Consider the following 15,438-nt stretch of genomic DNA (forward strand, 5'->3'; position numbering starts at 1 on the left):
GACTTTTGCCTTAATAAAGCCTCATTTGCTGCTTATTAATACTTGGGATGTAGAATATGGTCTTGCAGAATATGTGATGTATAAGTACTGATAAACAATTAGCAGTGAGCAGGGTCCTTACACTTAAATGTAGCCAAAAAATATTTATTTATTTATGTTTGAAAAAGAAATTGATGCTTTTATTTAGTGAAGGATTACCTTTATCAAATAATGTCAGTAAAGATATTTATAATGTTCAAAAGATTTCAAATGAATGCTGTTTCTTTCTGTTAATTAAAGAACTGCACGAATTAAAGAATGGATTGATGAAATGGATTAATAAAAAACTAAATTGAAAAGAAAATGGATCTATGGACCGCGATACGCTAGGATCTGCGTCTATATCTATGTGTATATATCTATGTGCCAGAGCAGCTTGACGTGTCACGTGCCAGATTCTATAAAAAATTCTATAACTACTATTTTTGCACCGACCCATTGTTTCATATCTTTACACCTCAATGTATAATCATGAGTCGCAGGGTTAATTCGATTTCATCCGTGTGTGTTTTTTTTTTTTTTTTTTTTTGGTAGGGTTGGGGTGGCGTTTGGGGCGATTAAAAGCAACTAGCTATAGCCATAGCTGTGATTAAAGACAATCAACATCTGAACATCAGCCAACCGTATAATTGAGTACCACATGCTTTACCTCTCGTTAGCGTCAACTAGCACTAAAACAAAAATCACATAAAACAAATGAGCCATTTGTGTGGATGAAACAATTCCCATTAGTGCTGTTAATCTGATGGGTATTAGGGCCACAAGAGGTATTTTTAAACACATTGCAATTTGTTGATTGTTGGAAGAGTCATGATTTATTAAAAGCTTTTTCATAAACGCTACAAACACAGCTACTCCAGAGAGGGCAAACAAACAGACTGGCCGTCGCTTTAAAGACCCGCAATGCAGTGTATTCAAAAGTTTGAGGAGAATTATGATTTTGCAATGTGAAAATAGTAAAGTTTATCTAGAGTACAAGTCAATGGGGTCGAGGAGCGCAATCAAGAATATAAACTTCTTGTGCCTTGAGATTAATTTTGCCACTCTCTCTTCAGAGGAAGAAAAATTACTTTCATTATATCATTTAATTCTTAATACCTGTCAACCCAAGAGAGCTGTCCCTACAAATTCAACCTGCACTTTTAGTATTGAAAGCATAACAAATAGTAACAGTGCACTATATATGTATATGTATATATATATATTTTTTTCTTCTTTTTTTTCATTTTCAGTCTGGTCACGTAAGTCTTGTTTATAACTTCCTCTCCGGCAAATAGGCATGGTCAAATGAATGCAAATACATCCCATTATTGTGAGTAACATGGGAGATGGGGAGCTAAGAGTGAGTGACACATAAGGTCTTGGGTTTGCCGAGAAAATATTAAACAAAATGAAACATGATGGAGTCATTTTGGAGACTTGTAAAGTAAGTTTAAATAAACATGAAAAACTAATTGCGTTTAACCTGTTCCCTTGATGCAGGCACCCGGTAATGAAAAGAAGATATTTTGAAGAATATTTTAACTGTTTTCGTCCGTGCAATGAAAGTAAATTCAGTTATTTTATGGACTGAGACCTTTTTTTACAAAATTATGTTCTTTTGGAATAACATGAGGGTGAGTAAATGGGGACAGAACAGAGTTTACTGAATTTTTAACGGGAATAAAAACAAGGCTGCGAGGGATAGTCTGTTCGTTGGATTGTGTTTATTGTAAGTATTGTATTCGCTGTTGCTGATGAAACTCTTTGCATGAAAAAAAACCAAAAACTTTCAATTCAGACAAAAGCTAAAGTAAAACGATTTGGAAAGTTGTTATTTGGCAACGTGGGACACATGTTCTAGGACTTTTATACAAAGAGTGCCAGTAGGTCTGTCCCTCACAGCTTCGTGTTCATCTCCATTGAATTTATTATAATGTGCAACCTGGACCATTTTCGCTGTGATGAAGCGTTTCAGCAGTCACCAGCATCATAAATCAAGCATTTCATATTTTAAATCTATACTTTATATTGCATGATCTTTGAAATAAATTTAACATTGTTCTTTCCTTTTGACTTCTCTCTCTCTCTCTCTCTCTCTATTTATTTCTCTCCCATTCATCGAAATTGATAGTAGAAGAAGTAATAATATAGTAAAACTTATGATGTATATGTTGTGCAAGCAAAAAAAATTAACCCACAATATAAACGCAATGGTTTCCCACAGAAAACAGTTAGTGTAATAAACGCTAATATCCTGGCCTTGTGCTGCTTGCCTATGTAAATTATGCATTATTAATATGCTGAATACTTAGTTTTATCTTTTATTATTACCGGCTGCAAAACATATGGAAAACTGACACGCTTCTGCTGCAGTTCTATCAATGTTTCCACCTGGTCTCATGGCATAAACGTACCTTGGTGCACTTTTTAGCGAGACACGAAATACGTACCAACAAGTACATATCACTGCAGTTTCCGAAAAGAAATGAACACTAGAGGCAGTAAAGATCTGACACCTTTTATTACCTTTAATGCAAATTTACAGAGTTTCAATGAATGAAGCGTAATTTTCGCAAAAAACGGGATATTTGAAAAGTGATGCTTTTGAACGTTAGCATCACACATGTCCAGCTTCATATCTATGGCTTTTCGTAGACAGTAGGTTTGTTCTGTGTTGAACGGAGATGTACTCAAGAGAAGAGCAGCTCAGGTTTCCATTCCTGTGTAACTACGGTTCGACGAAACAGTTCAAACCTGTGTAAAAGGTTTTGCATTGGTTTACACTATCGGGCAGAATTTGATTTCCAACATGATAAATGCAGCAATAACTATTAAATTAATAAAAACGTGCCAGGATTCAGGGTTGAACCTGTGTTTTAGTGCCACTCAGTGGACATTTTTCTTTGAAACTGCGGCAAAGGCACGTGAAAACAGGTACATATTTTTATTCAAACAGTTTTTAACTTCTGGAGTTTTTCTCATATTTATTTTTCGCTACAGAATTTCTAACTTAAGTTTTTAAGTTCTAACCCGACTATGCTGACTTCAATTTCTGAGAAAACCCTGCAATGCGAAAAGCCAGGATATATATATATATATATATATATATATATATATATATATATATATATATATATATATATAATATTGACTGCCAGGTTTACATGAAAAAGCTCTTACTTTATTTTTTAACCTCCTTTTAATTTAATGAATCATTTATGTGAGTCATATTGTGGGTGTTGATCCATCACTCATAAATGCTGTGTTGAACCAATAAGGCTGCCAAATGTATACACAAACTCTGTCTCGGCTCATTTCCTGCAAGCCTTTTTGAGAAGTCTCGTTCGAACGTAACCATATTGGATGGGTTTTGGTTGTGTGGATTGGTTGGTTCTCCTACCGCTGGCATGCAATGTCCATTTGCATGAGAGTGGCTGAAGTAGAAATCAAATCATTTGGCAGTCCTAATGTGTTTTGATTTTTCCATTAGCAGGCCAGTCGTTCTGGCGTTCACGCTGGCATGATCATAATTAGTGTCTTCCATTTGCATTATTGCAGTCAATTGAACTGGTAGAGCATTGATCCCATGCTGATTGGCACTACCTGCGCCGCTTTACAACACTGATCTGAGTTACAAGCCAGAGTTGGTTTCTGAACCCTGACTGCATTAAACCTGCTTGTGTATGTCGCTTTCCATTTGCAGGGCTAATGTGTCCCGGCTTTGGAACAACCTCCCAACATGAGGCCCTTGATGGTGATGGGCGAATTAAGGTTGACTTCCAATCGATCAGGGCCTGGCCTGGCCCGCAGCGAAGAGAGATATTCGCGCGCTAGGATTATAACCCCAGCAACCCCCTGCAGCCAAACAGCTGTTGACCTCCGAACGGATGCATGAACCACTTCCTATTTTACAATCCACAATACCCTGATGACAACTCTTCAAATGATACTCTGCCTTTTTTCAGCCACTCTTGATACTTTGTAGGTCATCTGGTGTGGGCTTAACTGTGCTTGATGTATCTGACATTTCATTTTCCTTTGAGACACACAAAAATAGAAGGATGTAGCTGGCTGGTAATCTAAATACTGAAATTTCGTCTGGTTAACACTGAACCGATAAGTTTCACGCAGTGTAGCGACATATAACATATCTAGAATACAGATGCACTCCTCGACATCCCTGCCGTTTGACAAGTGACTGACCTTGATAAAGGAAAAATCATGACTTAACAGGGAGGGTCTGACAAAACATTCTTTGCGAAGGCTGCATTTCGAATATTTCCGAGAATCGAATTTGTTAATCTTCATGTTTTTTAATAAAAAATACTTTTGTGTTTAGATGTTTTGCATTGTCAATTATAATTCTTGAAATTCCAGACCACAAATGACATGAGTTCAGTCTGTCTGATTATTGCCGTGGCTTTTTTTAATGCAGATAATCTTCCTTATAAAAGTAAAACTCTACAGTCTTGCTTTTTATCCCTCTCTGCCGTATCCAGTATTGTTGTGAATAAGCCGAAAAGGAAGCAATGAGTCAGCATGAGCGACTGCATTGTGACAATGTTCTTAGGAATTAGAGAGAAAATCAAAGGATATTGTTTTCATGATATCATAAAGACATAAACATATAAACTAACATCGGAATACATTTAATAAACACTGACGGATAATGATAAGAGTTTTCAAATTTAAATGTTAATGTGCTCCAAAATCTTACACTCTCAGAAATAAAGGTACAAAAGCTTTCACTGGAGCTGTACCTTTTTGAAAGGTACATGTTTGTACCTAAAGGGTCCATTTTGTTATTTACAGTGTACATATTTGAACTTAATAGGTACAAAAGCGCACCTTTTGAAAAGGTGCCAACCCAGTGACAGCTTTTGTACCTTTATTTCTGAGAGTGTATCGTCATAAAACAAGACTCACTTACAGTATATTAGACCAAAATGACTCCATCACGTTTCATAAGCAGTATATATTAAATGAGAACTGCTAGATTATATAATTATATATATATATATATAAAAATAAAATATATTATATAAAGAAAAAGATTATATAAAGGTCTCAGATAACATCCTAAACATAAATCTATAAATGCCATCAATGAGAAATCAAAACCAAAAGAAGGATTGATTGATTGATTGATTGATTGATTGATTGAAGACTAGCAACTGAGGGGATTTTGCTGCTCAAATGGAATTTTAATGTAGGCCAGAATTACCATTTGGATAGGTATCCACTGAAATTTTAGATTTATAAAATAAGAGCATTCTTCAGTAGCATTCCTAACAATCAAAATCACTGACATACAATAAGTGACCATAAAGCAGTGAATACAGCTACAGATATGCTTCAGCATACTCAATTCATACAGTAAGTCCTACTGAGCCTACACATTGGCTATCCATATTATATACATGCATACATGTGCGTACAACGCAATTCTTTCAGCTTTTGTGGTGACGGTCTGAAAGTTTTTGAAAACATAAGCTACTAATTATTGAGAAATGCACGCACCCAATTTGGTTAAACGCAGGGTCTTGTTTCTTGGCAACCTGCGTTTCTCTGCTGTCTCCGCCCATCTCTCTCTCTCTCTCTCTCTCTCTCTCTCTCTCTCTCTCTCCCTCCCCCATCCACCTGTGCCTAGGTAACGTGATCACGCAATTAATAGCGGGAGCGCGCACTCTGCTTTAGCGGTCCGCGCACCCGCAGCGCTCGTGGAAGTCAGGAAATCTGAATAGCTGTTTTTCAAAAACGTGTCGGGATACATTTGCCGTTGTTTTTCAGGTTTCTAAACTGTCGCAGGATATCAAAAGTAACAGGTAAGCGCAAACTGCCTCGCCTCTAGTGTTATTTCGTTTTTGTCTTATTGACGTTTCCGCTGCAGTATTTCATAAATCGCCGTTAAACTTGTTTGTGAGATACTTTGCGCTTTCACAGGAGCCGCCAACGCCGTAAGTGTTTTAAACACCGCAGGTTAACTTTCCCTTCATTAATGACACTTTACGAAAGCGGGTGGAAAAAAAACACGAATCCGCGCTCGTGTTAGCTGTTAAGTGCAACGGCACGTCGTGAACGAGGGAAGCACGCCCCCTTACAGCAAGTGCGCGGTCCCGTGACTTTCCCGTTAAACCTGGATGAGTTAAAACTGTTACTCTCGCGCAGAGCTCCGAGGACACGTCAAATCACAGTTGTGCTCTCTTTTCGCAGGGTCAGATCGGCGGAGTCCAGTATCTTCGTGGCATAACGGGAGCGCTTTTGGAACGGGGAAAGAACGCCTAAGTCATTTTATGGAGGCTTGCGGGACACAGCGAAAAATTTCTTAAAGTGTTTGGCACCGCGGATATCAGTCCAGATCCCCCCCCTTCAGTTCGGAGCATAGTCTCGTTTGGATTTCAGCCTGTTTGAAATGTGGCGTTATGTGATCGAGATAAATGTGCTATGTGTGTGATTTGGAGAGGATCTTGTGGAAGGTGTCCAGTGGGAAAGAGACTGGGTGGACTCATCTGCAACTGATCCCCGTTTTCTGAGCGCAATGGACTTGGAATGAAGACAAAACATGGATATAATCTGGGAAATATTTATTATCCTTCAAGCCAATCTCATCGTTTGCACTTCAGGTAAGACATTGTGAATCTTTCGAAAGTAAGTCTTTGATGTTCGAATACCTTAAGTTGTGTTAAAATCATAAAAAAATATGATTTACTTACTTTGCCCCCGTTATTAAAATCATATCATTTAAAATAGTTCGGAAGGCGCAGAATCCAGTTTTTTATTATAAGCTATTAAAATAATCGCTTATTTTTTGCAGCCTACAACGTCTCGCGTCATTTTATGGTTACTGCTCCTTTTTATTATTTCGAACAATTTCTTAAAATTGATGTATTTTGCTGCATATTTGCTTAAAATAGTATTTTATTGACGGTTTGCCCAAAAATACTAGCAAACTCAGTCGGGTATATCCTGTGTCGTAAACGGGCTAGGCGTACAGTAGCCTAAGTTATGCCTAAATTAAATTGCATTAAAATTAAATTATCATAGTAAGCCCGTGGTCATTAAATTTTCCTCCAGTGCTAATATAAACGCAAATGGTGATTTTTGGAGATGGTCCTCGCCGGACAGACCGAATGCAGAAGCGGTGGAATTACAGCACGGATCTCACACTGGTCTTCTCGGTCTCCATCAACGCTTGCTATCGCTTCAGTCGATCGAACGCCGAGCCTACCGATCGCGTAATGTCGAATTTAGGTCGTTTTCTCAGACATTAAAGTGTTAAAAAAAACCCACAATAGCCACGGAAATAACTTATTGAGTGGGTAGAAGTCTGAACGACTGCCAGAAGCTGGCCAAATAAGATTATTAAATGACTAAACAAATCAAGTCCGTTCTGGTTTAACTTTAAAGCTCCTCGTGAGAGGTTTATGGAACGCGTCCAGCCGCGTCGCCCACGCGAGAACCGGACATCGATGGCAACGCAGCGCGCAACACATCCTTCTTTCTCACGATGCGTGGGACAGCCAACGTAAACGTCCTTGACCAGTGTTTATAGCCTCCGAGAGCTTCCCTCTTTAGTAGCTTCATGTGAATGTTCACCAGCATTTTGCGCATGGTAATGTGGGAAGTCAGGTTGCTTTGGAATATTAATTTTTACTTGTGGATTTTAAAAGACGTCTTTTTTAAGTGACGTTAGGGATTGAGCACAATTTAGTACGTGTGACTGGTTTAACTTGAAGTGCTAGTCAGGGTTTACGTTGTGTGATTCAGAATACTAATCAAGGATCAAATGATTCATTCAAACTTGATTCAGGTCCCTATGAAACGCCATCTCGAAAGATGATCTCGACATCAGGTGCAATAAGCATGATGATTGTTTAGTAGGGCCTTTACGTCTGTAAGATTAGGGCCATTTTTATTGACAAAGTCAGAAAGACTGGCGTTTTTCAGAAATGTTATCTATTGGAAATTGATTGGATTATGAAAGTGGGAATTGCATAAGAAAGCAGAGCCACACTGAATGTGGGTTTGCTTTTGGCATTCGGTTAACGTCGCCCAGTAGCACACAGCCTAAGTGACGTCAACGGAAAAGGTGTTTGAGGAAGAGCAAGTTTTTATTACATTTTTTTTTTATTAATGATGTGATTTTTACGTTCAGAATGACATGCACAATGAATCCTTCAAAATAAGAACATTTAAAAATGAATGTGCATTTAAGTAAACTGGATAAATATAGCCATTTGCTTTTATTTATTTATTTTTTTACATTGACTTTTAGTTACTACCTGGTGTCGCTATGGTGAATGTATGCTTCATTTTCGAGCACAACATTTCCAATTTTCCATGACTCCCCAAATAGCAAAGGCCTCTAATGTACTTTCAACTCTGTTTTCCCCAGCAGTTTTCTTGATGACGTGTCTTTTGTCAGCAATTGCATTGTTTTATGACAGATGGAAAACGCTCAATTTTGCTTTTTAATCAAATTTGAGTTTAAAGGTCAGATTTATCTCTGTCTTTGGCATATAACAAGGAAGCTCTCGGCGATGCTGTTGTTTGTTGGGACCACATGTTCACAAAGATCAAAGATTCTATTTTGTCCCCACTTCAGTCATAATTGGACCATAACAAGTGCCATCTTCTTTAGCTCTTTGGTTCTTACCGGAACATCATAGATTTTAGCTGACATTTGCAGAGCATGAGCATTTGTTTAGTTATGGCAGTTAACATTTGCTTTGATGCCGCTCTCTGGATCCAGCAGAACGGCGATCGCCTCATGAGTCCCGATTCTCAATAAGCGAGGAGCATCTTCTTGTGTCAGTGTGCACAAATGCTGCATTTTTAGATGGACTGCATTCACTGAATGATTGTTCTGATTGGTATGTAGAGTGAGGTGCAAAACTCTGTTTATAAATGCATCTTGTAATGTATCAATAATCAAAGGTTGTTACATTGCTCAGAAATCATGCTTGAGAACATGATCATTAGGTTCAGAAAAGACCATTTAAAGCGTTTTTAAATTATGCTGCAAATAGTAATTTCTATGAGGGATTTTAAACCTTATTGTATTGATATTATGTGTATTATTTAGTCCTATTAGACTCATTAATTAGTTCTTCATTAAGCTCTGACATATTCCAAATTGGTGAGAAATGCTGCAAGTTGTTTATTTTTTTCTGGAAGTCAGGAAAAATAACAAAGTGCAGTAAACCTGTAAAACGGTTTGCACTATAAACCAGTGTGTTTATAATTAAGATTATACGTTAAAGTAACACAAGACATAACACCAATTTTCAATATCAAATTAAAGCGTTTTGCACAGCTAAAAATAGCTGGATGCGGATGAGACCGGAAGCTAGACCCATCGAATTTACAAATGGCGGCGCCCATTTTGACGCCAGGAAAAAGGTGGATGGTAAAGTTTCCATATCAGAGCAGCAAGGGCCCGCTGTTTTTGGCAAATTTCTCAGTCCAGTCAATCAGTTTGGTGCACACAAGAACATTGTGCCACCCTTATGATAAGCAGATTTGATCATGTTTTCAGGTTTGTTTGAATAGGACCGAGAATCCAAATAATCTCAATTTCAAAACACCAGAGGTTACAGTTCTGCTTTGATGCACTCGGTCTTTGCTTATGACAACACAACAGTCTACATTCATCCAGGTAATTGAAAGTGTGTGTGTCTGTCTAGTCAAAAGCATCTGGACTTTTTAAAATCTAATTCACTGATAGCAGCATATACAAATGTTGTGCATTTGTAGCTCTTTGTCATCATTCACGTACATTTCAACCCTTTTGAAAATGAGAAGTTAGGTATTTATTATTCACTAAATGGAGCTGAATACTGTGTCCAATTCTTTTAAAGAGCACCTCCTGTTTATTGAGAGTGAGGCATTTACGGTGGCATTAATAAGAAGTTGTATGCACTTTCATCTATGGCGGCTAAATGTTGTAATTTATCAATTCCTAATTTGCATGGTTCTTGTTGTTGTGGGCATAATATAGTGCTTGATTTTCAAATTGATGCATAAAATTAATCATTTTTGTCCCTTGTGGAAAATTTATTTTCTAGATTCAGTTAGAGAAAATGTGATAAAACAGATAGCGATTAAGATAAGATTGAAAATAGCCGTGCATGTAATGTTTTTAACACCATGCTCTCTACAAAATTACCCCCACCCTCCCCGAACGCTGACAACTTTAGTGTGAATATTTAATTAACCTGAAGAAACACGTCATTTAATAAAGCATTTGAATCATTAAAAACTAGACACGAGCCATAACGAAAAGGCTGGGAAACGTTCTAAAACGAGCACGGGTCAGGAGCAGCTGTGTTTAGCTAGGTCTTCCCTGATGGGCGGATGTAGCTAACGCTATTGACTGCCACATGCAACGGCCGTAGCCATTTGTAAAAACCCAGCCATGAATCTTGTCACAAACCCACAGCAGCGAGACACCGTGACATGTTTTCACTAGCTCTCAGGTGCCCCGTGGCACATCATCCACAATGTGCACCTGGCCACTCTTAGCTCAACAAGCGACGCTCGCCACAGCCTGACAGCAATCTTGGCTCTCTTTTTACGAGGGAGGCCTTGCTGCCGCCGCCACCGCCACGCGTGTGACACAGAGAAGGTGTTTTTAATGTTTGGGCAATGCCACGGCTGAAGGCTGGAACATTAAGCAATGATATCTGTAGCACAGAGGCTTTTGCTGTGGCTGGGTGATCCTGCACGCCCACACTGGGCAACAGTGTCTCAGCCGACTAATCTGATAATCCCATGCAGATGTGTCTGTGAGTGAGTTTGCATCTGTGCATGTGGACCGAGAGAGAGAGAGAGAGAGAGAGAGAGAGGAGAGAACGAGAACTGCAAGACTATCAGCATCCTCCTTGCGCGATTCGGTTGTTTATCCGTTTCCCTTCCGGGATGAGGGGTTTGTGTCACAGTTCAAAACGTTTCGACATTATGGAGATCGCCAAATGAATTGTTCCAAGCGAACCCGAATGCATGATACAGATGCAGATTGCGCTCTTGTCGATAAGAGCTTGTGATTTTTCTCCGAGGAGAAACGCTGCAAAGGCTCCCGTAATACTGAGAAAGTTTATATCTGGTAGTTAAACGTCCATTCTCACATTTGCCTCGATGCGTTTCTCGAGGGAAGTGCTGAGTTCTTCATGTTGTTTTGCTGGTCAAGGCAGTGGGTGTGTGTTTCATACCATGCCATCTGTCATATAATTTATTTATAGTAGAATAACTTTTTAAGGCTGTGGTGCTGCTTGGGTCACGGTAAGGCCATCAGAACTAACAACACCCTCCAGTATTAAATCTTTTGTTACAGACCATTAAGGACTCAATGTACTCATTGAAAAGGTTTTTTTTTTCTTTAAACAGAAGTAAAAAGAAGTCCAGAATACTGTATGCTGTTAGCAAACTCGGTGGTGTCAGGATGAAGCCAATGCCGCTAGAAGCTGTGTTCAGATGAACAGGCTTAGATGGCCTGCACGCTGCGCAAATGAGAAAAAAGCGGTTAAGAAAGCATCAGATCATAGTGATGGGGATATTATTGCACCAGCTGTGCAATTCAGCACTCTAGTCAAGTCATGTTACACGTGTTTGTGTTAAAGCATTTAGCTTTACAATATGAAACATGGAAAAACAATGTCATTATCTCTTTCAATTAGGATTACAACTTTCTATAAAGCGGCTCTACAGTGTATTTATATTTTCACTCATGGATGTCTTGAAAACTGAACTGAATGGGAAAAAATGAGCCAGAGCAGATTTTCAGAGAAGGGGGTGGAGCTCCAGAGCACACCTTTTGCGACTAAATTGTCTGGATATGTTAAATTTGGAAATGAACTAATTCTTTGGAGATTGCATGCAATTTTCATCCATGGTGGCTAAATGTTGTGTTTTTGTAATGTATTGCTTCATATATGATATATGTACAGTATTGTGTGTGTGTGTGATTGTATACAGCATTCAAATAGTTGTTTTTTTGTTTTTTTTTTGGACGCGTTTTGAAAGTAGTCCAGTTATGCTTTTTCGCTTTTTCAACATTATTATGCAGCGTTGCTGTTTGGATATTTCTGCAAAAATCTGCAAGGTTCCCAAGCTCAAATGCAGATACTCTGTTTAACAGAGAAGTAGCTTATTCGGTATACAGATATTGTGACATCACAAAGTTACTCATTTTTAAAAAATGATTTCCACCCATGGAGCACAGGACGAAGCCTGATTGAGCTGCGCTGAAGAAGATGAAAGAGAAGAGCTGATTTAACAGTGCTGTTATGGTAAGGGCTTTTGGAAACATGCTCTAAGTGGTTCACCAATCACAACGTACTGGGCCAGCTAACCAATCAGAGCACTTTTTATAATTTGGAAAGAGGGGCTTTATTGAAATGTTTTTGGAATAATCAACCATGAAAACCTGTTCTGGTATCAAAATCATGCTTTATAAAAGGGCATAATAGGACCCCTTTATTATTATAGATGCAATTAGAGAAAATATTGTAAAGTTGATAATTAGAAGTTAAAATAACCATGCTTGTAATGATTCTAATGTTATGCTCTTTATAAAATTCCCACTTTCCCTCAATCCTGACAATTTTAGTGTGAATTTTTAATTAGCCTGAACAAGCATGTTATTTAATTAAGCATGTAATTCATTAAAGCCAGACATAAGGCGTATTTTAAAAATCTGAAATACTGCAAACTGCCTGAACTTCTAAATTAACTGTGGATCAAGCAGCTGTTATCTCCAGTCCCTTTTCATATCTCATACAAAACAAGATCGCTTGATTCTCCCAAATGCTAACGGATAGTATGGCAACATTGCTTAATACAGTCCCGTTCATAAAGGGTTTTGTTCCCACACTGGGCTAGTGGTCTGCCATGTTAACAAATGAACAAAATTCAAGTGTTTTTTTCCATTGAATATTTGTAAAGTAAGTATTTTTATGAGAAAACTTTTGAAAAATTAATGGGAGACGCTAGGGTTATTTATTTATTTGTATTAATTTATTTATTAATTTAATTGAACTAATGGAATTGACTAATCAGAAAATAATAGATAGATTAACTTTAAAAACATCCATAGATAAATCATGAAAATATTCTTTAGTCGCAGCCCTAATTCTAATGTCCAATATGTCATTGCTGCTGATAATTCCTTAAATTATTTCTAAAACGATTACGCCGCGGCTTTGAAGAAGCTGGTTCAGAGGTCCGTTCAGTGGCACAGAGGAATGATGAAACGTATCAAGGGTGATTACACATACAGCATATCGCCTGGCCTTTTTATATTGATAAACGGTTCAGGATGCTTGGGCTTGATTGAAAGAGTCCACCGGGGATGAGCCCTGCAACATTACACTGGTGCAGCTGGATCCATAATGCGGTGCCACAAACGGGCCGGGTGAAAGACAATTATCTCATAAGTCAGTAAGCACAGCTGTCGGCAAGGTCAAGTTTCATTTATGGGCGGCATTTGCGCCTCTTTTTCTTTTCACTCTGCATGGATGAGCCCCGGGACTGCCTCGGTTCCATGATGAATACTAATGGTCGCCTCTGACAATTAGTTTCTGATGAAATGTTTATTTACAGCATCACCTAGTTTCTCGGAGACTTCTGGAAGTGCCATGTGTAGGTAGTTTATCACTTGGGTTTGAAAGGCTCTTTAGATGGATCAGGGATATGAATGTATGCGGTGGTAGAGTACCAATTCTCTTTTGTTGTTCTGTACTTCCATTGAGGAAAAACAGTTCGAGTTGTGTACCTTTTTATATAATTTATTTTTTAAACCTGTAATACGGACAGTGAAAGATACAAAAGTGTTAGATGGTGTGACTCTATAAAAACGATTCTGATTCTGCTAAGTTAACATTATTGTAATCATTTAGTTCTCTTACATGTTGTAACATTTTGGAAATATTTACATGCATATGCATTCATATATTTCTATTATATATAAATATATTTAATGTATGAACCTATTTTAACATTATTATAACATATTATATTTTTCCTACATATGTACATTTGAGTTTGGATTTATATACATAATAAATATACACTGCACACTGCACATTTTTTTTTTAGAAATTTACTCTGAAGCAAATGATTTGGGATGTGACAGGAACAGAAACGGCAGTGGGAAGAGAACTGGCATCAGTAAGCTGTTCCAGTTCATTAAATGACGATCTTATATATTCATGATTGAAAAGTTACATTAAAATCGGCTTCACCTCTTGCCATCTCATCTGTCACGATGTTTAATATTCAGTTTCAACTCATCAAGCGCATAGCACGACCATAGCTGCGTTGCTAGTGCATTATGATCAATAGTTCTAGGCTGTAGTCAGTGGAGTGCATAGGAAACTTTGTTACATATAACAGTGACGTAGACATCATGCCATAATATTTTTGGGATATGCGAGGGTCTGTAGTACATATCTTGGATCATGGCACCTCAGCCAGTCATACTGTAGTGGCTTCTGGTCTCCTTTCCTGTGTACCGTCAAAGCACAAGTGTTAGCATTAGCCATTAGGCTTTTTTTGCATAAAGGTTGCATGCTTGGTTTCCAGGGGCTTTGGTCGTGCATTTCTTTGGCGGGAGGCGAAATTTCCACGATGGTTCCAGCTTGTCATTCGATTTAAAAAGAATTTTCTGTCCTGGAGTGCCACTGTGCAGACTTTCAGCTCCATATTGCCTCGACACACCTGCCTGGAAGTTTCTACTGGCAAGACCTTGATTAGTTGGTTCAGGTGGGTTGGTGTTGCAGCTAAATTCTGCAGGACAGAGTCTTTCCAGGATTGGACACCACTGGCTTGTGGATCCACTGCTGTGTTTGTAGAAGGATAATATTCCAAGCACACGTTAGTTGCAATGTACGTATACAGAAGAGATGAAATGTGAGATTACAGTAGCTTTCATGTTTATTTACTTATTATTATTATTATTATTATTATTATGAACATTGCCATTTTTAAATGTAGTAATTTCATTACCTGATATAATACTAATAATCCAATCACCTATATATCACTCACATAAACACTAAACCTCATCATGGAAACTGAAATAATGCAATAAACATTAATTTAACAACACTAAGAACTAAGATTAAACAGTTATTTCAATAGAGACAACAACATCAAATTTGTAATATAATGCAGGGATTTCTTGGAATTATAATTTATGGTTATTGTAAATTGTTCTTTTTCCCCTTCCAAAACCAGTATATTAGCGTAAAATTACATGTAATGTCGTTTTTTTTCACCGTATATAGTAGAGGAACTTACCGTTAATAATTTAACAGGGTTTTACTGTAGTATTTTTACAGTACTTTTTTATTTCGTAATTTTTTTACAATATCTTCAGTGAAACACAAAAGGAAATATTTAGAGAAATGTCGTTCTAAA

The 15,438-nt window shown here is 37.8% G+C and overlaps 1 protein-coding gene across 1 annotated transcript in view; it reads left to right on the forward strand.

Annotated features, from left to right (window-relative positions):
* Positions 1–5,692: 5,692 nt before the first annotated feature.
* Positions 5,693–15,438, forward strand: part of ca10a (carbonic anhydrase Xa) — a 122,564-nt gene continuing 112,818 nt past the window's right edge. The window contains exons 1-2 of the mRNA XM_043253365.1: positions 5,693–5,846; positions 6,235–6,644. Of these exons, the coding sequence (XP_043109300.1) occupies positions 6,584–6,644 (61 nt within the window). The 5' untranslated portion in view covers positions 5,693–5,846; positions 6,235–6,583. The remainder of the gene's footprint in view (positions 5,847–6,234; positions 6,645–15,438) is intronic.

The sequence above is a fragment of the Puntigrus tetrazona genome, chromosome 12 (genome assembly GCF_018831695.1).
Source record: "Puntigrus tetrazona isolate hp1 chromosome 12, ASM1883169v1, whole genome shotgun sequence".
Taxonomy (NCBI): domain Eukaryota; kingdom Metazoa; phylum Chordata; class Actinopteri; order Cypriniformes; family Cyprinidae; genus Puntigrus; species Puntigrus tetrazona.